General features: G+C 40.1%; 1 protein-coding gene across 2 annotated transcripts; it reads left to right on the plus strand.

Moving 5' to 3' along the window:
* Window positions 1-422: 422 nt before the first annotated feature.
* Window positions 423-21,876, plus strand: LOC108988271 (GTPase LSG1-2). Of its 2 annotated transcripts, none has more exons than XM_018961484.2 (8): window positions 423-1,222; window positions 2,871-3,321; window positions 3,592-3,693; window positions 3,764-3,850; window positions 10,531-10,624; window positions 13,689-13,745; window positions 20,328-20,407; window positions 20,491-21,876. In XM_018961484.2, the coding sequence occupies exons 2-8, from the start codon at window positions 3,098-3,100 to the stop codon at window positions 21,644-21,646; spliced, it is 1,800 nt and encodes a 599-aa protein (XP_018817029.1). In that variant the 5' UTR covers window positions 423-1,222; window positions 2,871-3,097; the 3' UTR covers window positions 21,647-21,876. The 2 variants fall into 2 exon arrangements, with proteins under 2 accessions (XP_018817029.1, XP_018817030.1); XM_018961485.2 differs by having other exon boundaries at window positions 470-629.
* The last annotated feature ends 3,048 nt before the right edge of the window (window positions 21,877-24,924 follow it).

Genomic DNA, 24,924 nt, shown 5'->3' on the forward strand with positions numbered 1-24,924 from the left:
ACGGCCACCGCACATCCACCACCTCACATTGGCGACCACCTCTCGCAGACCCAGCCACCACGAACCTCACTCTCCCTATCCGTCGCACACACGCAAACTACCCATAAAATGGGTTTCACACAAGCTCGGGGTCACCGACGGCCCTATCGCCGCCATGTGTCGATTCTAGCCCCATCAAACACCTCCCTTGACCACTGCGACTCCTCCTCGAGCACCTCCGAGCCAACTAAGCCCTCCACTTCTCTCTCGGTCTCTCTGTCTCGCAGTCCACCTCTCTCTTGCTCTCGACTTCTCATCCATCAACTCTCTCTCTCTTTCTCAACCCAGTTTGGATGATGTGTGAAAAATGTGTGATTTGGATGATGTTATGTAGTGTTTACAAAAATGACTACTCCTAATAGTGGTTTCTCCCAATATTTTTTCAAGTAGAGAATTTGAGATTAGAGGAGTTAGCGAAAACAAAATTCTAATCCAATCTTGAAGCTCTCCTCTCTTCTTCTTCCCACCCCCTAAGCAAACCCTCCCGATACCCTCCTCTCCATCTGTGTTGAGCTGCCGCCCACGCCGGCTAGCTAAAGCTCCTGCTCGTTGCCGCACCTCCTCCTCGGCATACGTCCATCACCTCGAACGTAAGCCTCTCCGTCCGTAGGTCTCTCTCTCTACTTCTGTCTCTCTCTCATCTTTCCCTGTACGTTTTGCCCTACCTTTGCTGTCGTCACCCAAGTTCCGGCACTGCGAGCTCCACCACCATCCGCCAAAACTAGCCTGCTGCGGTACAGCACCGCCACACGACATCGCACCCCAGCGCCGGAAAGTTCCTTTCGGCCTCTCTCTTCTCTGCTCCATTCTCCTCTCTCAACCGTAGTCTTTCTCTTCACCTCAGCCCAGCCAACACCTTGTGGACGCCATCCTCACACCACCAGAAGCCGAGCTCCTCCAAGCCACACAAACCAAGCCGCCCAGTTGCACCGGCAACGACCAAGGGGAAAAACCAAACCACGGAACTCTTCTGTCACACACGTTTTCTCGGAAAAGAGCCGTGGACCAGCAACCATCACCGACGGAGACCTTTGAGACACACCGCCCCTGTAGAGTTGACATCCCAGCCACCAAATTCAGCCGATCACCACCCCAAGTTGGGGAAGATACTTTCAACCTGCCAGTGTGCATCTTGTTTAAACCGTGTCTAACCCGAGTTGTTGATAAATTAAAACAGTTCTAGGTAATATTTGCGGAGTTCCTTTGTATACGTCCTGTGTACTTGGGCCTATTTCTTGAATAAATTATTGCTTATCAAAAAAAAATATTTGTGGAGTTGATTTACTGCAATTTTGGTTAATGGTTTGATTGGTTGTAAATTGATTTTCTTGGAGGTTGTTTGAAGTGTATTACGGGCAGAAGGAGGATGATTTCTGCTGGCTTAATTATTATGGATTGCTGAAATGAAAAGGAGAATTTAGGTGTGAATGTCTCGGATAGGCAGAAAATTGGGCGGGACAAAGGTTTGGTTTTTGGAGCTCGGACGATTTTATAGCTTGTTTGGGAGACAGTTGGAGGTTCAAAGAGTTGGTTAGAGGATGGTAGTAGGTTTATTTCAATGTAGTTTGGTCAATTAGGGCTTGGGTTGATGCTTAATGGATAATTACATGGGAGTACTTTATGCAAATTGTCAAACTGTCCAGAATGAGAGTTTGTTGCTAGAAACATATTTGATGATATGTGGTTAGATTCAATTAAATGGGTCGGCGTGTTAAGTAGCTAGTGCTTATGAAATATTTGAATGGACATACTCATGATTGGAGTAGTTCCGGCCAGTTATAGACAAAGTCCTGGAAGTTATTTTGGTTGGCTTGAAGTTGTGTAGTAACCGAGCTAGAAGAATTGGAATGGTGGGGTTATTGCCATGGAATTATTTACTATGTTTCATCTCATTTCTTTTTGAGGTGCTAGGTTATTTGTATTACATATATATTGTACTAATTTTGTCTAGGATTTGATCGATTATGCTCGACTTTGTTAATAGACAAGTTATGTTGTGCTAGCAAGTTCATGTAAGCGATGCTCCTATGCTAGACTGGCTAAAATTATGCTCCTATGCTCCAAGAGATGTTCAGTTAAGTTTTGTATGCTTTGGTTACAATCCTTGGCATGGGTAATAATTGTGGCCTCTGTTTTGTTATTGGCCCTGCCATAGGTAATAATTGTGGCCTCTATTTTGTTTTTGGCCTTGCCACTGGTATGAAATGTGGCCTATGTTATGATGTTGGTACCAACATCTGTGTTTTGCATCTGAGTGAACTCACTTTGGTGACCCCGCAAGGTTCACCCCGTGGGTGGCTGATTTTAAAAACCCAGATTTTAAAAAATAAAATAAAATCCAGGTATCTGGACGGATATGCAGATATCTACTTGGATCTAAATATATATATATATATATATCCGCATCCGGATCTCTACCCGAATATGGGTTTCTCCGGATATCCACATCCGTATCCAAATCAACACCCTTAAATAACACATCTTGAAATGACTTGAATTCTTCTACTGGTCTGGCAATATATGGATGGATAATATTATATTTTCTGATTACTGAAACTAGGCAATATGCTTTCTTGCTTTCTTTACTTGCATATTGTGTTACCATGTATAATGGTACTAGTCCAAATAATGGACACGTACAGATGGAGCCAAAATGGTGGGATCCATATCTTAGATTACTTGTGATTCATGAAACATTGCATGTGAGGTATGAATCAAACAGGAGTTTCCAAAAAGTGTCTTTCCTGGTAACCAAACATCAATTGTTGGTTTTTAATTTTGTTTCTGATGATTGCTATCCTTGCTTATTTAGCTTCTTGTATGTTCTTCAGGTAAGGTCTGCCCCTTCACTGGGAAGAAGGCAATCAGAGCAAATAAGGTTTCCTAGTAACCTCAGAGTTGTTTCTACCTGTACACTGGCCACACTCCTTCCTCAATATTCTGTCACCGTAGACCAGAGAAGAGATATCAACATTCATAGGGTTTTATATAGTTAGAGAATAGAAAAAACAAAAAGCGTTGGTGCTGGGAAACTCGAGCAAAGATTAGTCAAATCAAGATGGTAAAAAAGGAGAAAATCAGGTTGGGCAGGGCTTTGGTGAAGCAGCACAACCAGATGATGCAGCAGTCAAAGGAGAAGGGCCACATCTACAGGAACCAGCAAAAGAAGATTCTTGAATCGGTCACCGAGGTCACAGACATCGACGCCATCATTGAGCAGGCCGAGGAGGCCGACCGTCTCTTCTCCCTTGACCACCCCATCCCCAACCTCCTTATCAATCTGTTAGTTCCTAAAAAAAAAAAAAAAACTATTTTTATTGTTTGATTTTGATTATTTACATAATATGGTTTAAACCTTCAAAAATTTTGGATGCTAACCCAACTATTTGGTCTTGCTTTTAGGATCTCAACTTTTACATTTCGAGCCGATTCTTTCCTCATGATTTATGTTTTGTTTTAATCTTTATGGCTTAGGAAAATCTTAAGCTTGCCCATGTTACTTTGAATGCACATAAAAAATGGTATTTCTCTTATGCCTATTTCTTGATGTAGGGATTCAAGCACTAGCACTAGCAACATGACACCAGAGGAAAGGAGAGAGCAACAGAAGAGAGAGGAGATGCTGCATGCCAGTAGTCTCCAAGTGCCACGCAGGCATGTGTTTCATCCCTTTCCACATTGGGGTTTTATCAATGTAGTCTAAAAGGTTGTCCTTTTCTTGCAGGCCACCATGGAATGCTGGAATGTCTGTAGAAGAACTTGATGTAAATGAAAGACAAGCTTTCTTAGTATGGCGCCGAAACCTCGCAAGGTTAGGCCTACGCCATTAGTTTATATTGCCCATCAACATGGACTCCAATACACTTGATGTTCGTTCCTAAAATTTATATTTTATATGAAATGCTTAATGTAGTTGAAACATCTGCTTAAATTATTATAATTTTGGCATATGGTTGTTTGACTGATCAAGTCACATTTTTTTTTTATCAATAAACAAAATTTTATTGAGCATGAAATAGAGAGAAAGGCTCGAGTATATGGCACAATTGTTTTGATCGTCAAGAGAATTGTTCTAAAAGCAAACTCTTGTAGTAGTTGACAATGTGTTCTATGATCTCGGTTTGGCTGGAAGAAACAGCTCCATTGACCATCAACATCTCTATGGCGTTGTTCCTTCTATGCTAGTTAGCCACCCGATGAAAAAACTTGGTGCATTTATCCCCTTCCTTCAATCATAGTGCTCTTGACTTTTGTTTTCAAGATATTTCTTCTAGTAGAGAAACCCTTTCAAGGTTTCAGACAATACCATCTCCTCCTCTACTCCCTCCAATCCTTTGAGTTCCTCAAAGAGATTAGACTTTTGAGCTTCCATATTGCCAAACGCTTGCTCATTCCTAGCCTTCAAATCTTTTTTCAGAGAATTCAATTTACATGACATGATGTAACTTGGAGTGCCATGAAATTGATAAGAAGACCACCATTGTCAAACTCGATCGAGGAAGCCATCTGATTTCAGCCACATGTTTTCAAACTTAAAGTGCCTTGGGCCCCTATGAATACCTCCACAATCAAGAAGGATGAGAAAGAGATCTGAGCAAAACCTGGGGAGTCTCTTTTGGATAAGTTCCGGGTAATGTGCTTCCCATTTAGGTGATAAAAGGAATCTATCAATCCTTGACCAAGAGAGGTGTTCTCGGTTGCTTGACCAAGTGGAGGTATCACCTGCAAGAGGAAGATTTAATAAATCTTGTTCATATATGAAGTTAGAGAAATCTACCATTGGTGAATTGAACCTAGAACCACTTGATCGTTCACTCAAAAATCAAATAACGTTAAAGTCGCTACCAACACACCAAGATAAATTCCATATACTGCTTAGGCCAGCCAGTTCATCCCATAGTACTTTTCTTGCACAATCCAAGTTAGGACCATAAACACCTATAAAGGCCCACTGATATCCATCCACAACGTTCTTGAATGAGCAAGCCACCATAGAATGTGCAATCTTCTAGCTTTTCCACCACTATTTTATCCCAGATCACTAAGATGCCACCCGATGCTTCATTGGATGGTAAATAATGCTACCCTACTTGATTACAACACAACGAACTCCTAATAGTGCTTAGAGCATTGGCATTGGATTAGCCAAATGCCTTTTCATCTTTATATTTGACTAATTTTAACAATAAATGGCTCACATTGAATTAGCTAAAGACTTTTCATCTCAACTATAAGCTACAGTAATTTCATTTTTCTTTCCAAAGATGAAAAGTCCTGTAGCAAGTCTAAACCCATTGTTTATTATATTTTGGCTCCTCTCTCCAGTGGCTCTTTTCCTTCTTCTTTCCCGGGACCCTTTTCCTACAGTTGTGATGTATTGCCTCACATTATAATATGGTGGAATAAAAGCAACAAATATCATCTCATGTTCGTTGCTTTACCTTTCTCTTTATATGGTGGGATAAAAGCAACAAATATTGATATCGATTTTTTTTATTGGATTGTGAAAATGAAAATGAAAATGATTGTTAGAAATTATAGGTGATTATAGGAGGTTATGAAAATAAAATTAATTAAAAAATAAAAATTAATTATAAAAATATAAAAATAAAAAATAATAATATTTTATTATTATAGAGAGTGTGATGACTAATCTAATGTAGACTTTAAGTTTTGAATGATTAGCTAAAAGTGAAAAAGTTACATATTAGTCAAAATTTGAAGAGTAAAATAGCCAATCCAATGCCAATGCCAATGCTCTTAGGGGGATAGATTCCAATTTTGTTTCTTGTAAGCAAACGATGTCTAATCTCCAACTGCGTAATTGGTTTCTAATTTTGAGACACTTTTCCTTCTCATTCAGCCCCCTTACATTCCATGAAACAATTTCTGCTTCATAAAACAGCATCCATTGTCCTTCCCTTCAATCTCCACGGTTAGAACTCCTCTCTCCTATTCCATCGTTGACTGTCCAGTTAAGCCTTTTTAATTCTCTAGCCTCTTCTTTGTTGAGTTGATCTCATTTGGTGAGCTAGAGAGAGTCTGTTCAGCCTCTATAGCTGTGAGGAGAGCTATAAATTGGTCCTCAAAACCATTGTATAATATCCCCACACAATGTTGAATCTCCTTGACTTTGTCTAAAACCCTATCAGAGACCTAAATGTTGCTTCTTGGGTGCAAAGAATTCAATGGAGTAGGTGCTTCCCAATATACCTCCTCATTGGCTCGAGGATCTGCTTGCAAGTCACCCACCCTAGTCGATATAGAAGAAAACGTCTGCCATTATTTTCCGTTGACCCCATCCAAATCATAAACAACCATAGCTTTATTTGGGATTACACTTTCCTTTGTATCACCCACTTCGTAAGCCCCAACCTTCTAAACTTAATAAGTCACCTATCTTCAGAGACAACTCTTTCTGGGATGATACCATCGTGTTCTCCTCCATTTGGAACTCCCGGGCGACATTTTATGCTTCAAAAGTAGAGTTAGTGTTGTTGGTATTTGTCGTTGGCGCCAACATTTCATCAACTAGGACACTACCCACCAACTCACCTTCTTTTGTCTGTGGGTTTTGTGTAGTCCCCGGGCGACGTAGCATTGGCTCTGATGGCTGCTTTGCACCATCGAACAACGACCCTATTTTGACGCTATTGTGACCCGTGACATCCCACTGAGTCCCTTGGAGCACTGGCATTGGTCTAGCCAAACGCCAGTGCCTAGCCAAATTTTGGCTAAGTAGCTCAAAAGTGGTCTGCATTGGAGTAGGCAAAACTTCCAAGGCTCCACTTTTGAGCTATGGTAAATTCATCCCCTTCTGCAAATTTGGTCAGCCACTATTCATCGCCAAAATAATATTTGACTCTAAAAATATTCCCTATGGCTACTATTGGATAATTAGATTGAGGAAAAAAATAGTTGGGAAATAATAATTTTAAGTAAAAATTAAATTATTAATTAATATATAGAGTGTATTTGCAAAATATAAAAAAAAAATTAAAAAAATTATTATTAAAATATCTAATATTATATTATGATTTTGACTGTTGGATGGATAGTCCAATGTGGATTAACATCTCCAATGATTTTGGCTTTAGCCAAAACTTTAACTTTTAGTCAAATTTTGGACTTGGCAATGGTCAATGCTCTTAGATCTTTGGGCTTGTATTACCGAGGCTGGGTCGAATTGCCACTTCCCTTTCTCAGCCCACGAGAATCTTGTACCACCGAGGCCCACGAACTTCTTTCTAGCAGCTTCCTTTAACTTTTCTTCTCTGACTCAAACCCAGGCCCATATCCTGGTTTACCTGCTATAATAGGCCACTGACTATCTCTCTCAATTCTATCAGCTCTGTTTTGAGGTTGTGCAGAGTCATCCTTTCTATGTCGCACCCCTCTGTCAGAGAGCCACCATCACTTCTTGCGTAAACTCTAGTTGTTTTCGGCACCTCAGACCTCCTATCTCTACAGGTCTCACAAAGGGTAACTTTTCCTTCCTAGATACCCGTACTGACCTTCATACTCTGTTTCTATATCCCTTGTCGTGATTTCTCATGAATTTTTACGGCGTCACTGTTGGTGAATGGCACTGAGCATGAGACAACCTCTGCATGCACTTTTGATGTAACTCCCCCACATGGGCCGTTGCTTATTTGCTTTTTGGAAGTTTCAGAATCTCCATATTCCTGTGCTACATTTTTGTCTGCACTGCCACATAGCCCATGCAATTCCATAGCCATCTTCCTCCATCCCTTGCCTTCCACTTCCTCAGGAATGATGATAAGGCTCTTTCTCCCACCACCTCTATACTCCACTACTGTCCAGTATCTACCAACTATGTTGGAGGATCTCTGTTTACTAATTTTAGTATGTGAAATAACTAAAAAGACTACTATCACATTAGGTTGTCTAGGGTTGACCCAACTCAAAACTTAAGTGAAATTCTCCCTTTATCCTTTTTTTCTAGGAGTAAATATGAATTACACCAACAATTATGTAAGATACAAAGAAGCTCAAGGTAAAAGCAGAAAGCTTGCGGGACAATTATTACAATCATGGTGACAAGCTGCATGGCAGGAGTAGAAACACAAATCAATTAAGTTCAACATGCCTGTAGTTATAGCAGTAATTTAAAGATAAGACAAAAGTCGATATAACTATGAAGCCATGAAAGTTCTCCACTCACAGCAAGCAACTAGCTGTGTGCCCACTTGTGTGTGTGTGTGTGTGTGTTGGGGGCGGGGGACTTTGCAGACCTAAAAGTCTTGTATGCATTGGCCATCGGCCCATCGTAGAGACCTTATTTTAGCAAACAGCTAGCTGAATACCTGTTTGCACGCGCGTGTGTGTGTGTGATGTCATTAAAATTACGTAAAACTAACAAGTAATCATGTCAAAGTATTGATGTTTGATGTTACATATAAAAAAATTTGAAGATAATTTCTACAACCAATGTGGGTGAGTCTAATATGAAGTGAAGAATCCTAATGATATTTAACAACTAGTTTTTTATCGGTAATATTTAACAACTAAGAAGCTTTTATCACCCAATGCTAAGGGACTTGCATGACAATAATCCTTTTGTAGTTGAATACGTCACTAAAAAGTAAAAAAATTAATTCGTTGACTAAAAGCTAATAGTTAGAAGACTACAAAGCCACAATAAAATAGATTCACCAAACATAATCAATAATAAACATGATTCACTTGACCTGAAATTTTCTCATTATGCAGCGAAATATTAACAATGATAAATTTATTTAAAAACTTGGCATCAAGGGTTTTGTATAAATATGGCATACAGTGAAGAAGCATACATACCATGAACTCTGTGAATTTTATTTTTATTTTTATAAATAATAAGAGATTTTATTACCAAGAATAGGCATAGCCCAAGTACACAAGAAGTATGTAAGTGGAAAGACCTACATATACTCAAGAAGCTGAAAAAAACTAAAGCAAATCGAGAGAATCATCTCCATTCAATAGAAGAGCCTTAGCCCGCAAACTCAAAGTATTAAAGAAAAACTCCCTAAGTTCTCCCATCGAGCATACTTTGTCTTCAAAACACCTCCCATTCCTCTCCAACCATAAACACCACATCAAACACAAGGGGATCATCTTCCAAATGGCAGCAGCACGTTGGCTTCCCTCAAAACCTTTCCAACAAGCGAGAAAATCCACCACTTGCTTAATGCTTAGGCATCACCCAAGCAATTCCTGTCCTACCAAAAATCTCATTTCACAAAATCTTGGCCACCTCCCAATGAAGAAAAAGATTGTTAACAGATTCACCATCTTTTTTACACGTAAGGCACCAATCTACTACACAAGGTCCACGCTTCTTAAGTTATCTGCGGTCAGAATTTTTCCAAGAGATACCAACCAACAGAAAATGCCTTCTTACAAGGCATCTTAACTTTCCAAATGCATTTCCAGGGGTAATCACAAACACAATGGCAGGTTAGCACGTTATAAAAGGAACTAACCGAAAATCTGGAATTTCCTTCATGAACCCACAGCAAGCTATCGTTCCCTTCCCTGAACGATCTTTAAATCATATAATCTTTCTAAATGCTTTGTGAAATGAGCTACGAAAATCTTATTCTGACTTAATGAGGACAATATCCACCTGACCTGCCATTAAAACACTGGTGTTGTGTAAAATAAGTGACTTCCTTCCAAACTTCCAAACAGGTGTAATATACAAAGTCTAAAGGGATGATTGCTTTAATAAAACTAAAGAAAGAGCAAAGCATCTAAAATTATTTGATTTTATAAAAGAGTTTTGAAGAAAATAATGTAATAGATTCTCTTACAACATGCTACTACTGTGGGCTGCTGCTTATTGATTGTAATGGGACTAGTTTTCATGATTTTCTTGTATCAATGTCTAGTTCCTAATTGCTGTTAGGTGTTTTCTTTGTATACACCCTTTGTACTTGGGTTATGCCTACTTTGCGATCAATAAAATTTTATTTTACCAAAAAACAAATAATGGAAGTGAAATAATGTAGTTTTACATACAAAAAAAAATCTTGCCCAATGTTGCACCATGAGGAGGAGTCTTATTTCCTATCAGCCCAAGCTTTCATTATATATGATTGAAGTGGATTGTATAGTTGTATGGGGCTACGGATGGTTTTGAATCACATTTTAGAATAAGTAATGCAGTAGTGGGAAATTGGTTTTGAACTCATAGGTTATGTTTGTGTTTGGGTTTCTTGATTATTTTCTGAATTGTGTCTAAATTGGGATTTCATCTTCAGAAGCCTGTTGAATTGAGGTAAAATTTCAAGTTAGGGCACACATACTAGTGTGTTCTAATTTCACAAGCTGATGGATTTGGGGATGTGGCTTTGCAGATTTTTATATTTACCATCTTTGTGTTATTAGTTGGTTAATAAACCGTTTTTAACTCGTAATCATGATGCATTATGTAAATGTTCTGTTTGATGTATTTGCATCCTTATAGCAATGTATTGTCTTCAGACTTGAGGAGAACGATAAGCTTGTTCTTACCCCTTTTGAGAAGAACCTGGATATCTGGAGACAGCTCTGGCGAGTTGTTGAACGTAGCGATCTGGTAAGATCATATTCTCTTTTAATGGTATGAAACAGAAAATTCTAATTTTACAATTGGGAAACAGTTTCTTTTTAGTGTTTTAATCTTGTGGGGCTGCAGATAAGAATTTAAAATCCTGAAAACCTATCAAAAAATTATTGTGTGGCTGCAGATGCATGAACATCAAGAAGCAGTTAGTCCAACTGATTTTCCCTAATGGTCTGTGAAGGAAAAAAAAAAAGTGGATAGAATATTTCTTAGCTTTTCTAACTTATAAAAAAATATATATATATATTTCTTAGCTTTTCCTTCAGTTTGATAAGTGTAAATATCCCAGGGAGTCTCCGTCAGAAGTTTCAAGATGCTTTTACATTGGGCCAAAATAAAAATAGCTTTATACTACAAATGAATATTAAGCTAAAGTTCAGCCTCTTAGGATGTGCACGAGGAGAGGAGAAGATATTGTATTTCATTCTTAGTATCAGCGAGTCGGGCAATTTATTGTTGTTGGAGCTGCTTGATTTTTGAAGAGGCAAAATATGGTGTAGGGGCATAGCAGTTTTGGTGTTGGTTTGTTTGTAGTTCCTTAATTTTCCTTTTCTTAAATATTGGTTTTCAGTTGATGCAAATTCTTTTGAGTTCTTAGTGGAAGAGAGTATCTTTGTCTTCACATGAAAGAAGCAGGGGTGTGCTCCGCTCAGTTTCTTTTTGGGTTAAGTGCTGTTGATTACCATGGAGGCCCAGTGCAAAAATTGCCTGAATCTGTGAAATCTTCAAGAATTATCAACACAACATTCATTGCGCAATGTTACTCCATTAGATATGGTTAGTTTCTCTGCCCTAGCAAAATATGGGGGAGGTGACCAGAAAGGTTTTGCATTCTTTCTGGAGGCATAAGAGGAAGGGTTGGACATATTTTGCCACTCAGATCTGATTGTTTCTTTCATCATAACAGTTGGGGCAGCATTGTTGTCTTCTTGAGCACCTCATTGAGGTTTTGTTTCATATGATATAAGAGGTTCTTCAACGGTGAATATTATGGAGTCTCAATCTCAAAAGACAAAGAAACGGTCATATGTGGTGGCTCTGGTTGGACAAAGGCAGCTTCTGGCATCAAAAGTTTCAGTCAGGAGGATTTTTAGTATTTATGTAACATGATGTCCAGTAATATTCTTTTTTTTAATAACTAAAAGATTTTATTCATTGAAATTGGCATAGCCCAAGAACATAGGAATTATACAAGAGGAAACACCTACTTAAGAGGAAGAAATAGATACAAGAAAATCATGAAAATCTAGTCCGTTGAAGTCACTAGCTTTAGCCCGTGGGAATAATGTATTAGCAAAGAACAATTGAATGTACTCCAGTGAGCTGCAAGCGTTCCCTATCTTCAAATTCCAATCATTGAGTTCCTTCCATATGCGCCTTAGAGTACAAATAGGAACCATCTTCCACAAAGCTGCAATTTGTGGAGTACAGCAAATACTCCTCCAGCTGGCCAGAAGCTTGACCACACTAGCAGGCATAACCCAGGCTAGCTCTTTCCAAAGAAATCATCCCATAAAGCCTGACGACTTCATAATGGAGTAGCAGATGATCCACTGTTTCACTACTCTTTATGCACATACAACACCAGTCAACAATTATCAATTGGTGTTTCCGTAGGTTGCCCATTGTCAAGATCTTGCCCAAAGAAGCTGTCCATGCGAAAAATACTGCCTTTGAAGGCGCCTTATTTCTCCAAATGTTTTTCCAAGGAAAATGAATTTTCTGCTGGTTTATAAGGGTCTATAGAAGGAACGAACAGAAAATGTACCTTTTCTAGAGGGACCCCACCACATCTTGTCATCCCTTGAGTCCTCAAACTTGTAAGCAGTTGGGCCCTTCCAATGGCTACTTGCTGGTTTGTCAAAAGTTACTTGTTTTTAATGACAAGGAACTTTGGAGACCATGCAAATGTACATGTCTTTACTTGGATAAGATGTTAACAGGAATATTTCATTGTTAGATAGACTTAATTAATTTTTTTGGTCAGTAAACAAATTTTAATTGATCAAAAGTGTATGCAAAAGCCCAAGTATATGGGACATATACAAGAGCAACACCTAGGCGTGCTAGTTTAGTGATACAAGGAATTCATGAAAGGTCATGCCATGAAAATCAATTACAATCAACCAATGGAGTAAAGTATTGAAAAAAAGAGTTCTAAGCTCATCCTTCGACCCCGCACTTGGTCTTCAAAGCTTCTTGCATTCCTCTTCCTCCAAATGCACCACCATAGACATATTGGTACCATCTTCCATATGGATACAATTTGAGAGTTGCCCCGAATACCTCTCCAAGAAGGTAGGAGGTCACGTACCCTTCTCGGCATCACCCAAGCTAAATTATAATTGGGAATGATCACTTTGCTTATTAGATTAATTATGGTAATATTTCTTAAACCTCCGTTCTTTTGGAAGATATTGCTGTGCAGTGAAATCTCTCCAGGGCTAAAGCATAGTAGTTGATTCAGTTCTTACTCTGTTCGCTGGAGATGTTTGTTAAGCTTGAGTTCAGGCAATACATTGTTATAACATGCCATAATCCTATTCCAGAATCCAACTTATCTAAAAATTTATTTAATTAATGACAATATAAACGTCCCAAATATTGTAGATTAGTTGTCATTGTTTGTAATTCTAATAGAACTGTTTAATTTCACTTAATATGCTTGTAAGCATTTAGTTATTACATCTAACCATAATTATTTAAATGCATATTTGTTAGTATGTTTTCTTCAATGTCTTGGCTATGGCTGCACTTCTTTCGAGCATTGAGCTTACTAGCTGGTAGAAATTTTTATCCACCTGTGATGTTGATGTACCCCATCAAGGCATCAACCATAGAGAATTTAAAATTCCTCTTAGATCTCTTTTTCCTTTTGATTTCTATTAAAAGTTCACATTAGTGTTCCTTACACACAAACTAGGTGTTTTGCTATTCATATCTTATTAGCTTTTCTTTTTATGGAACATGTCGAATCATCTATCATAAGTTTTATGTGATTTACCTCGGGATTCTGATTTCATTTTTTTCTTTTCAGCTTGTAATGGTTGTTGATGCCCGAGACCCACTGTTCTACCGCTGCCTTGATCTTGAGGTAATGCTCTCTTTATTTCGTTTTATAAACAGTCCATTTGACATGCTTGAGCCCAATTGGACTTTTTTTTTTTGGGAAAATACGATGTCTTCCTAGACTTGAGAGAACCTGAGAAAATCTAATATGTTCTGTAATGTCTTAGAAGCAAGCATACTATTACAAATTTGACAAATGAAAGTCTTACTAGAAGTACAAAATGGTGACCCTTACAATCTTCATCATGGTTTATGCCAAGCAGGGGAGGAACTAGGCATTTTAATAACGGGGACTGAAGTAAAATATTTTGGTTTTGTAAACATGTGATTAACAGTGTTTAGAATATTATAAGATATTAAAATACTGTGTTTTTAACTTATCCAAAAAAAAAAAAAAAATACCGTGTTTTTAACTTATAAAAAAAAAAAAAATACTGTGTTTTTAAGTTGTTCTTGAATGTCAATATCAATATGGAAACTTTATTTAAAATCTTGAGACCAAATCTTTTAGATGGTTCATCTGGAATGTGATGAGACAAAAAGCTACATATATAAGTTGTAAAAAGAAAGATATAGGACTTTCATTTGGATTTTAATCGACTCTTATCTATTTTGGTTTGATTAATTTATTTGTGAATTCATTTAGCCTAATATATATATATATATATATATATATATATATATTGTCACATATATTCATGTTCTTTTAGACCATATCATGGAATATGCAGAAGACATTACAACCTGTCCAACAAGTTCGTTTTCAATAGAGTTTAGTTTCACTTTCAAAATTCCTGAGGATTTCTTGAATCTGGGGCATTCTTATATGTTGGTTTGGTGGTCTTGTTCAAAGGAATAACATTCTCATCTTATTTGCCTCTTTTTCTTCTCTCATTTTCATTTCCTTCGTAATTATTATTATTATTATTATTTTTTTGATAAGTAAACGATAATGTTATTAATAAAGAATAGGCAAAGCCCAAGTACACAAGATGATATACAAGAGATAAGGCCTATCTAGGTCACAATAGTAGAAACTAGAAAGTCATTAAAATCTAAAGCTATGGCCCATAGAAATAAAGTACGAAAAAAATGAGTGTGAAGTTCCTCTAGTGACCGCTTCTTGTTTTCGAAAGTCCGCTCATTCCGCTCTTGCCATAAGCACCACATAATGCAGGACAAAATCATCTTCCATACGGCTTTGATTTGTGAGACTCCTCTCGGAAGCGTCCAGCTAGCCAATAGATCAGTCACCGTTGCAGGCATTACAAAATATAAGTCAACTCGGCTAAACACTTCCAGCCACAAGGCTCTAGCTATCTCACAATGTAACAAGAGGTGTTCTACTGTCTCATCGGAACTCTTACACATACAACACCAATCGAGGATAACTATCTGTCACATTCGCAGATTATCAATAGTCAGAATCTTTCCCAACGGTGTTTTCCAAGTAAAGAAAACCGCTTTAGGAGGTGCCTTATTCCTCCAGATTTTCCTCCATGGAAACTGAGTATGTGCTATATGTGAAAGGGACTTGTAGAAAGATCGGACTGAAAAAGTGCCTTTACCTGCAGGAGTCCACCACAACCTATCAACTTGCTGACTGTTCGGCTTCACTGAATATAATAGGCTGAAAAAAGCCTCAAAGCTGTCTGCATCCCAATCCTACGCCACTGTACTGAAAGTGACATTCCACTCCACTTGGTCCCCTAAACGAAGCATGAGGTTCGCTACTGAAGCATCTTGATTACTAACCACACGAAAAATAGCTGGAAAAGAATTCTTTAAGGCCTCATTCCCGCACCATATATCCCTCCAAAACTTGATTCGGGACCACCCCCCCCCCCAACACTACTCTAGCACGGCTATAAAATTCCCCCCATCCACGTCGATTAAACTTCCAAACCCCCACACCATCTGCCCCACAAACTCTCATATTTGCGATCAACCACCTGCTTCCATAAGGCGTCTGATTCCATGTTATACCTCCATAACCATTTCTCAAGTAAAGCCCGATTAAAAGTTCTCAAATTCTTTACACCCAAACCTCCTGACGAGATTGGTCTACACACCTTGTCCCATCCCACCAGGTGAAATTTGGATTCGTCCCCATCTCGCTCCATAAGATATCCCGATACAATTTTTCAATCAGAGCCGCCACACTAGCAAGTATAGGAAACAAAGACAAAAAATATATAGGTAAGTTAGAAAGAGTGCTCTTAATGAGAGTCAAACATCCACCCGTCGACAAATACAATCTCTTCCACCTAGCCAATTTCCTTCCTATCTTCTCAATAACAGGATCTCAAATAGACGAGGCTCTTGAGGCCGCCCCTAGAGGCAATCCCAAATAAGACATGGGAAAAGAGGCTATCGTGCACCCAAGTATACTAGCTAGTTGCCTAGTATTGTTGACGTTCCCCACTGGCACTAACTCTAACTTGTCAAAATTCACTTTCAAACCTGACACTGCTTCGAAGCGTTGGAGGAGAGCCTTCAATGCCTTCAACTGATTTCGGTCTGCCTCATAGAATAATAGTGTGTCATCTGCAAAAAGTAAATGAGACAAAGTAATCATGCCCTTATTGGGGTCACCAATCGGGAATCCAGCCACAAAACCGTGAGCAACCACCGCCGATATCATCCTACTAAGGGCCTCCATATGATGACAAAGAAAAGTGGAGATAGTGGGTCACCTTGCCTCAAACCGCGAGAACTACTAAAGAAACCTATGGGGCAGCCATTGATCAAAACTGAGAACCTTGCCGTTGAGATGCACCAACTAATCCACGACCTTCATCTAACCCCAAACCCGCATCTCCCCAGCAAGTATAAGAGGAAATCCCAGTTTACATAGTCGTAGGCCTTCTGCATATCTAATTTACAAATAACCCCTGTGGAATCTAACTTTAATCTACTATCCAGGCCTTCATTCGCTATAAGGACTGAATCCAGAATTTGACTACCTCGAACAAACGCATTTTGTGGCTTTGAGATGATCTGACCCAAGACCTCCCCTAACCTGTTTGCAAGCACCTTAGAGATGATTTTGTACACTCCACTCACAAGACTAATAGGTCGAAAGTCATTAATCTCTGAGGCTCCAATCTTCTTTGGGATCAGCGCAATGAAAGTGGCAATAAGGCTTTTCTCAAACTTTACAACCAAGAATAATTCCTGAAACACATTCATGATGTCCTCTTTCACTAGCTCCCAACAAGTTTGGAAGAAGCCCATCGAGAAACCATCTGGACTAGGAGTTTTATCCTTAGCCATGTGTCTTACTACATAAAACACTTCCACCTCTTCAAAAGGCCTCTCCAACCAAGACGCTGCCTGAGGCTCAATAGTGTCAAAGCCGAGGCCATCAAGCTTAGGCCTCCAACCCTTTCGTTCTGAAAGCAATTGTTCATAGAAATCCACTACATGCTCCCGAATCCTATGGGCCTCTTTGCATTCCATACCATTTATATTCAACATTTCCATTGTATTAGTTCTTCTGTGGGAGTTAGCAACTCTATGGAAGAATTGTGTGCTTCGATCCCCTTCAATCAACCACAATGCTCTTGACTTCTGTCGCCAAGAGATCTCCTCCAAAGATAAAATTCTCTCCAATTTTCAGAATTCAACTCTACCTTTTGTTGTAGCTCCTCAAGTGAGAGAACTCTCTCCTCAAGTATCCTCTCAAATTGTTGCAACTCCTCCATGGATTTCATTCGCTCCCCTAAATAACCAAAAGACTAAGCATTCTAGATCTTAAGATCATACTTCAAAGCTTTGAGTTTACCAGCTAAAATAAAGGAGGGGTTGCCAAGAAACTGATATGAAGACCACCATTGCCTAACCTTATCCACAAAGCCTTCATTTTTCAGCCACATATTATCAAACTTGAAGGATCGGCGCCTGCCTTATATGCCACCACAATCCAACATTATGGGAAAATGGTCCGAGCAAAGGCGACCTCTAGTGAGATTAGAAATCTATCCAATCGGGACCATGTCTGATTATTTGACCAAGTAAAAGAGCCCCCCATGAGAGGAATATCCAACAAATTTAAGTCGAATATACACTCTGAAAAGTCTAACATTGTTGGGCGCATCCTACTGTCTCTTGATTGTTCACTAGAGAATCTGAGGACATTGAAATCCCCGCCTATGCACCAGGGGAGCTCCCACCAGCTATGTAACCCTGCAAGTTCTGCCCATAAAAGTCTTCGATCATTGTCTACATTTGGTCCGTGTAAACCTACACTCTTGAAAGAGTAGGCCACAGTATACTCCCCCACAAACTCCTCCATTTTCTCCACGACTCTTTTATCTCACATCAATAAGATTCCACCCGAAGGCCCTTAGAAGCAAGATAAGTCCAATCCGCATAAGTACAACTCCATACACTTTGCAAAATCCTCCTAGAAACAAAATTCATCTTAGTTTTTTGTAAACATACTATGTTCGCCCTCCACTCCCGAAGCAAATTTTTTATACGAAGTCGTTTATTTGCTTCATTCAACCCGCGAACATTCCAAGATACAATTTTCAGCTTCATAAAGGAAAGGCAAGCCCCTTCCCTTTAGCTCTAGATCGACTTGAGCTTCCCTCATTATTCATCGACCAAGTAAGGCGCTTGAGCTCCCGTTGTTTTTTCGACCCCAACTTCTTAGACTGCGAATGTCCTACTTCAATGGCAATAAATAGGGCCATGAACTGTTCTTCATAACCTACACATTCCATTCCAACACAGTATTGGATCTCCTTCATCTTACAGAGCACCCAATCCGACACATTTGATTCATTGGGTAACATACGATTCAACGGGATAGGCTCCCCTTCATTGGTAACCCACTGCAGGTTAGAAACTGGCATCCCATTGACATAGACTCCAGATGATCCAGGAAGTGCACAGGGGACTCCAACTAATGAGGCGACGCCTCCATGGTGGTCAATGGCAGTTTCTGTCCACCAGTGACAACACATGGCTGTGACATAAGCTCTGCCCTACCCGTCCACAGAATCTCTACCCCTCCCGTCGACATAAGCTCCAAGTGGTCCAGGAATTGCACAGGGGTCTCCATCTGAGGAGGCGACTCTATGGTGCTCTTCGGCAGTTTCTGTCCACACTGGGTGGAGGTGGCAACACACGACGGCAAGAGCTCTTTGAGAAGCCTAGATCGTGACCCTGGCGCTCCTTTTGCCTCCATTGCCGGCACCATCTGGGTTGTCGGAGGACCCATGACAAGTTGCGGTGCTGCCGATGAGGACTTCGGCACGGTGGCTGGGCCGCCGTTAGCTGAGGCCCGTCTGGAAGTGTCCTGGCAGATCCTCCACATGAGAGGCCTCTTCTTCCCAGCGGGCTTGGGCTCAAGTGCGAGAGGCCCACTAGTGGGCCTGATTTGATTCAAGGCCTTTGGAAGGCTATAGCCCTCCTTTGACAGGCCTGGGCCGTCCTGCTGCCCAGCCCGAAACTCTTTACTCAGCCAAGGCCCAGCCCTTTCCTCCCAACCTCTTTCCTCTTTAAGCTTGACAACAGAAATCAGAACATCAATTTGATTCTGCTTTCCCAGTTGCACCTTCGCGTCCCGCAGTGCACATAGCACTTCCCCCTCAGCCACGCCACCTGCCTATCTGCTCCCATCACGTCGTAATGTGTCAAAATCAGAACTGAAGCCTCCTCTCTGATGTACATTGCCTCCACTTATCTGCCTTGACCACTGGGACTGTCGAGGAGGCTCCACCAACAGTGCCTCCTTGTAGGAGAAAGGTGGCTCCTTTCGCACCGGTGGTGGTAATGCACCATGACTGGCGGTGTACTTCCTTTCTTGGAAAGACTCCCACAGTGCCTCCCCCTTTCTCCACCCACTGCTGTCCTTCTCTTTAGGCACAAAGACACAATTTCTTCTACCACCACCCCCATACTCCACCACAACAATATATCTTTCCATACCATTCGAACACCGCTGCGCCAGAAAGCTTCAACTACCCTCCCTTACGGTGGTGAAAAAATCACATTTCACTTCCTTCGAACAACCTATCAATGCCTTGGCCAACAAATGCACTGTTGAAGGACCCAAAAATAACCTTGACTTCACCCTCCTGCTTTCCTCAGTGATGACTAACCAGCCCCCATCCTTGGCGAGTGAGAAAAGCTTGGATTCAATTACAATATCCTTGTGGAAACCCATCTTTCCTCCTTCACCAACCACCCAAGCAACGAAAACTACGTACTTTTTTTTACATGTGTACGGAGAGAAAAGTGTGTGGGGCCTTGAATAAATTCTCGTAATTATTGAAATATTAAAGATCATTTTAGAACGATTCTCATATACCAAGAATCTCATTATATATAAATCTTGTGAGTTGGCTTATGAAGCAGGAGAGGACTCGTTTCCTATTGAAAAATTCATTTCTGTGATCCTTTAAATGGGATTCCCCAGTGGAGGGATCCAATTTTTACTTGTACACAGAATTCTGAGATTCGAAGAAATGTCTTGCATATCTGTCATCTGCAAATAAACTCCTACTAAACTTAATTATTTCCTCTGTTACTGGATGATTTCATGACTGCATGGAGACATGGACATGGGCATAACATTTAGCTTCTCTGAATGCAGGCATATGCACAAGAGATTGATGAGCACAAACGGACATTGCTTCTTGTTAACAAGGCAGATCTTTTACCATTTTCTGTCAGGTTAGTATCTGCTTTATCGAGTGTCTGCTATTTCTTCAGGTGTTTAACCTTGTTCAAGGTTTCATTGGTTAGCTTTCTTGCAGGCAGAAATGGGCAGAATATTTTCGCCTTAATGAGATTCTCTCTGTGTTCTGGTCAGCTAAAGCTGCTTCTGCTACACTTGAAGGGAAAGATTTTAGTGACCCTCAGAAGACGCAAGATACCCAGCAGAAGATGGATAACCCTGATACAAAAATATATGGAAGGGATGAGCTTTTGGCCCGCTTACAGCGGGAGGCAGAAGAGATCGCCAAGATGAGGAGGAAACCACACTCCAATAGTACAGGTTCATCTAATATTCAGTCTGAGTCTCCTCGTAGAGATGTTGCTGGAAGTTCTGCTTCGAAGAGTGTAATTGTGGGATTTGTTGGCTATCCTAATGTGGGGAAGAGCTCAACAATTAATGCTCTGGTGGGCCAGAAGCGCACAGGTGTCACTTCTACTCCAGGGAAGACTAAACATTTTCAAACTCTCATTATTTCTGATGAGCTGACCCTATGTGACTGCCCCGGATTAGTATTTCCATCCTTCTCAAGCTCAAGATATGAGATGATTGCATCTGGAGTATTGCCTATTGATCGGATGACTGAGCACAGGGAGTCTGTACAGATAGTGGCCAATCGAGTTCCTAGACATGTCATTGAGGATGTCTACAAGATTAAGCTGCCAAAACCAAAGCCATATGAGCCACAGTCCCGGCACCCTCTGGCATCTGAACTGTTGAGAGCTTATTGTGCCTCTCGTGGGTATGTTGCTTCTAGTGGACTGCCTGATGAAACTAGAGCTGCCCGCCAGATTTTGAAGGATTACATTGACGGGAAGTTGCCCCACTATGAAATGCCCCCTGGAATATCCAATGAGGAAGGTGAATTGGAAGATACAGTAGAACCACACTTGTCACAAAATGATGATTCAGATTCATCTGATATTGAAAACCCTCTAGAAGTTCAAGGTGAAGATGCACCTAGTTTGGAGCATGTGCTGGATGATCTCAATTCGTTCGATATAGCTAATGGTCTTTCTTCTAAAAAGCTCACGGTTAAGAAGCCCAAGGCATCTCATAAACAACACAAGAAACCCCAGAGGAAAAAGGATCGATCGTGGAGGGTTGAAAATGATGATGGTGATGGAATGCCAGTAGTAAGAGTCTTTCAGAAGCCAGTGAATGCAGGTCCTGTAAAGGCTGAGGATGGTGATTGAGAGTGGGTAACTTCTGTTGGATCATGATCCTGCAGTCTACTTGTGGCTGCAAATTTAGTAATTGACCGCTTGTGTGGCTCGCTCTCTTCAGCTCGCTCAGAAGAGAGAGGATACAGAATGAAAAGAGAATGAAGGTTATATTTTACGTTGCTTCTTGCAGTTGTGTAATTGAAGTTTAGTTGATGGTGTAGAGAATGCATGCGTTTACTATTATCTTTTTCTTTGCTGAATAATTTGAAGACGTGAATTTGACCAAAAATTTTTGTTTGTGTTTCATATTGATCCACTCTTTTCAATAGCAAACTTCAAGCCTGGTAGCGTAGCATAGTGACATTATCTGAATTCATGAGGTAAGAAAGGGGTAGCTTGAGGGGAAAAAACGAATGACCAAAGCAAACGGGACTTTACTCACTAGAAGACCATCTTTATATTTCCTCCTCTCCGCCATTTTTATCACAATAAAAGAGGGCAGAGAGAGACCATTAAAGCTTGTAAAATCACCATAGATAATAGAAATTATCCCCAAAAGACCCATGTGCATGGGCTTTAGTGTAAAGCCGCGAAAATCCTGCTTTTTTACTCGTTCCCTAGTTTCTATACCCCAAGTACCAAGTCACCATCGAGAACCACCAAACGGACAGCATGCTTGTCATCTCGAGGAACACAGCAGGCTCACTGTCAGACACCCTACTTCTTGTCCCAACAAACTCACATAACCAGAGCTTGTCGACTCAAGAAATGGACACGGGGTGGGCACCTAAACTTGCCACACTCATGGCCATGCATAGGCATAGTTGACACCGTTCATGTCGATCCTATTCATTGCCATGGCTAGCTTTTAAATTACTTGCCATCATGGCATGCCAAGCCCGCCACCAATAGAGATGCAACTGCATGGCCATAGTTGACACCGTGCATGGTGATCCTGGCAAGGTTTCAAATTGGTTGCCATCATGGCACACCAAGCCCCCCACCAATAGAGATGCAACACCGCACTAAGCTTACTCCCATTTCTTGTGTGCTTGCTATCTGATATAGCTCGAAAGCTACAAGGATGAATACAAATAGATTTGGTGGATTTTGATGAGAGAACAAATGAAGGAAAACTAGGATAGGTACCTGGAATATCACTCAACTAGGGGATAGTAGATGTCACTCACAAAACCAAGCCAAACACTTAATGGAAGGAGATGAACTCAACTTCAAATGCAAGACTTGCAAGAGGTTTTTTAAACTCAAAATTATATGCCCATTTTGTCTTGTCCATTTCCTTGTGTTTAAATAGAAAATACCTGATTAATGGTGGGAGACATCATTTAAGGCCAAATACAACTTCCTAATGTGTAGACAACTTCCAACATTTCTACAACTTCCAACAGCTATAAATATTAAGTGCTTAACTATTTCCTATATCTAACACACCATACAAGACACATAAATGCTTAAATTCAAAATTCAAAATAAATAATTGCCCATTGTAGATTTTTTCTACACACTATGTCATATGCCACTTCAATTGCCAGGTCAGGTCGCCACGTCATCATATGTGCAATCTACATTATTCTCCTGTTCTTCAATAGAATTTGCCCTCAAGTTGCAAGTCAGGTCTTCCCATAGTTGTTTGCTAATCTTCTTGAGCTCCTCACTTGAAATCCAAGCATCCTCAGAATCCGGCTTGCTTTGCCAATGTATCAAATACTGAGTATAGGTTTCATGGCAAGTAGTGATGGAGCGAACATCCAGAACTTCAATAGACTCACGAAGGGGACTTGGTGCACTATGCTGGAAATCTTCTTGACTTATCACATCCTTTTCTTCTTCTCCATAATAAGGGTAGAGGTCGCATATATTGAAGGTAGAACTAATTGAAAGCCCAACTTTATAGGCATTAGGCCCCAACTTCTTCAAAACTTGGCAAAGACCAATCTTTTTTTGTTTGAGTTTGTTGTAGGTTTCAATTGGAAACCTTCCCTTTCTTAAGTAGACCATGACCAAATCTCCTTCATTGAACTCCAACCTTCTCCTATGCAAATCAGCCTTGAACTTGTAGTTTTCATTAGATTGCTTCAGCTGATTTCTAACTTGCTCGTGAATGGACTTGAGATGTTGTGCAAATTCTTCAGCCTCCATACTAACCTTGCTTTGGCTTTGTAGAGGCAGAAGATCCAGTACATGACTTAGATTCTTTCCATAATCCATACACAACTTCAAATGGAGACTTCTTTGTAGATCGGTTGATGGAGTTGTTGTATACAAACTTAGCTTGTGAAATAACGAACTCCCACCTTTTCGAATTTTCGCCAACTAAACTTCTCAACAAGTTTCCAAGTGAACTGTTTACTACTTCAATTTGGCCATCTGTTTAGGGATGGTATAAACTTGAGAATTGTAGCTTGGTTCCCATAAGCTTCCAAAGTGGTCGCCAAAAGTGACTCACAAATTTGAGATCTTGGTCTGAAGTGATGGTCTTAGGAACCCCATGCAAATGTACCACCTCTCTAAAAAACAAGATAGCAATACTTGAAGCATCTATAGGATTCTTGCAAGGAATGAAGTGTGCTGTATTTGAAAAGCGATCTACAACAACAAAAATACAATCAGTTCCTCCTTGAGTTCTTGGCACTCCAAGTACAAAATCCATTGAGGATCTTCCCAATGGGCATTTGGGATTTGTAATGGCTAGTATAAACCAATGTTCTAGGATCCTCCTTTGGCTCTTTGGCAAATTATATATCTTTAGACATATATAGCCGCATTTTTCTTCATAGCTGGCCAAAAATACCATTGCTTGACAAGAGCTTCTATTTTATCTCTCCCAAAGTGTCCTCCAAAGCATCCAGCATGCAGCTTCTCAATAACAAACATCCTCAACAATCCTTCGAGAATGCAAAGCTGGTTTCCTTTGAAGCGGTAGCCATTGATCACCAAAAATTTCTTATTCTTTTCACTATTCAAATCCTGCAAGATTTTTTAAAAGAAAACATCTGAGGCATAATGATATGGAAATAACTCAAAACCAATGATTTCAAAAGAAAGAGTAGTGAGCGAAGTGTGTCTTCGGCTCAAGGCATCAGCCCCTTTGTTGGAACTTCCAGCTTTGCGTTGTAAGACAAAGTTGAATTTCTCCAAGTATGAAACTCATCATGCATGCCTTGAATTTAACTTCTTTTGCCCCTTCAAAAATCTCAAAGCCTCGTGGTCGAAGTAGAGGATGAATTCGACTCCAATCAAATAGTTCTCCCAATGCTGAAGTCCTTGCACAATGGCATACAACTTCT

This window comes from Juglans regia, chromosome 14 (assembly GCF_001411555.2).
Source record: "Juglans regia cultivar Chandler chromosome 14, Walnut 2.0, whole genome shotgun sequence".
NCBI lineage: Eukaryota > Viridiplantae > Streptophyta > Magnoliopsida > Fagales > Juglandaceae > Juglans > Juglans regia.

Excerpts from the sequence above, each read along its gene's own strand:
- LOC108988271 (XM_018961484.2), top strand. The coding sequence starts at position 3,098 with ATGGTAAAAAAGGAGAAAATCAGGTTGGGCAGGGCTTTGGTGAAGCAG. Across the intron at positions 3,694-3,763 it reads AGTCTCCAAGTGCCACGCAG|GCCACCATGGAATGCTGGAA; the intron begins GCATGTGTTTCA and ends CTTTTCTTGCAG. Across the intron at positions 10,625-13,688 it reads TTGTTGAACGTAGCGATCTG|CTTGTAATGGTTGTTGATGC; the intron begins GTAAGATCATAT and ends TTTTCTTTTCAG.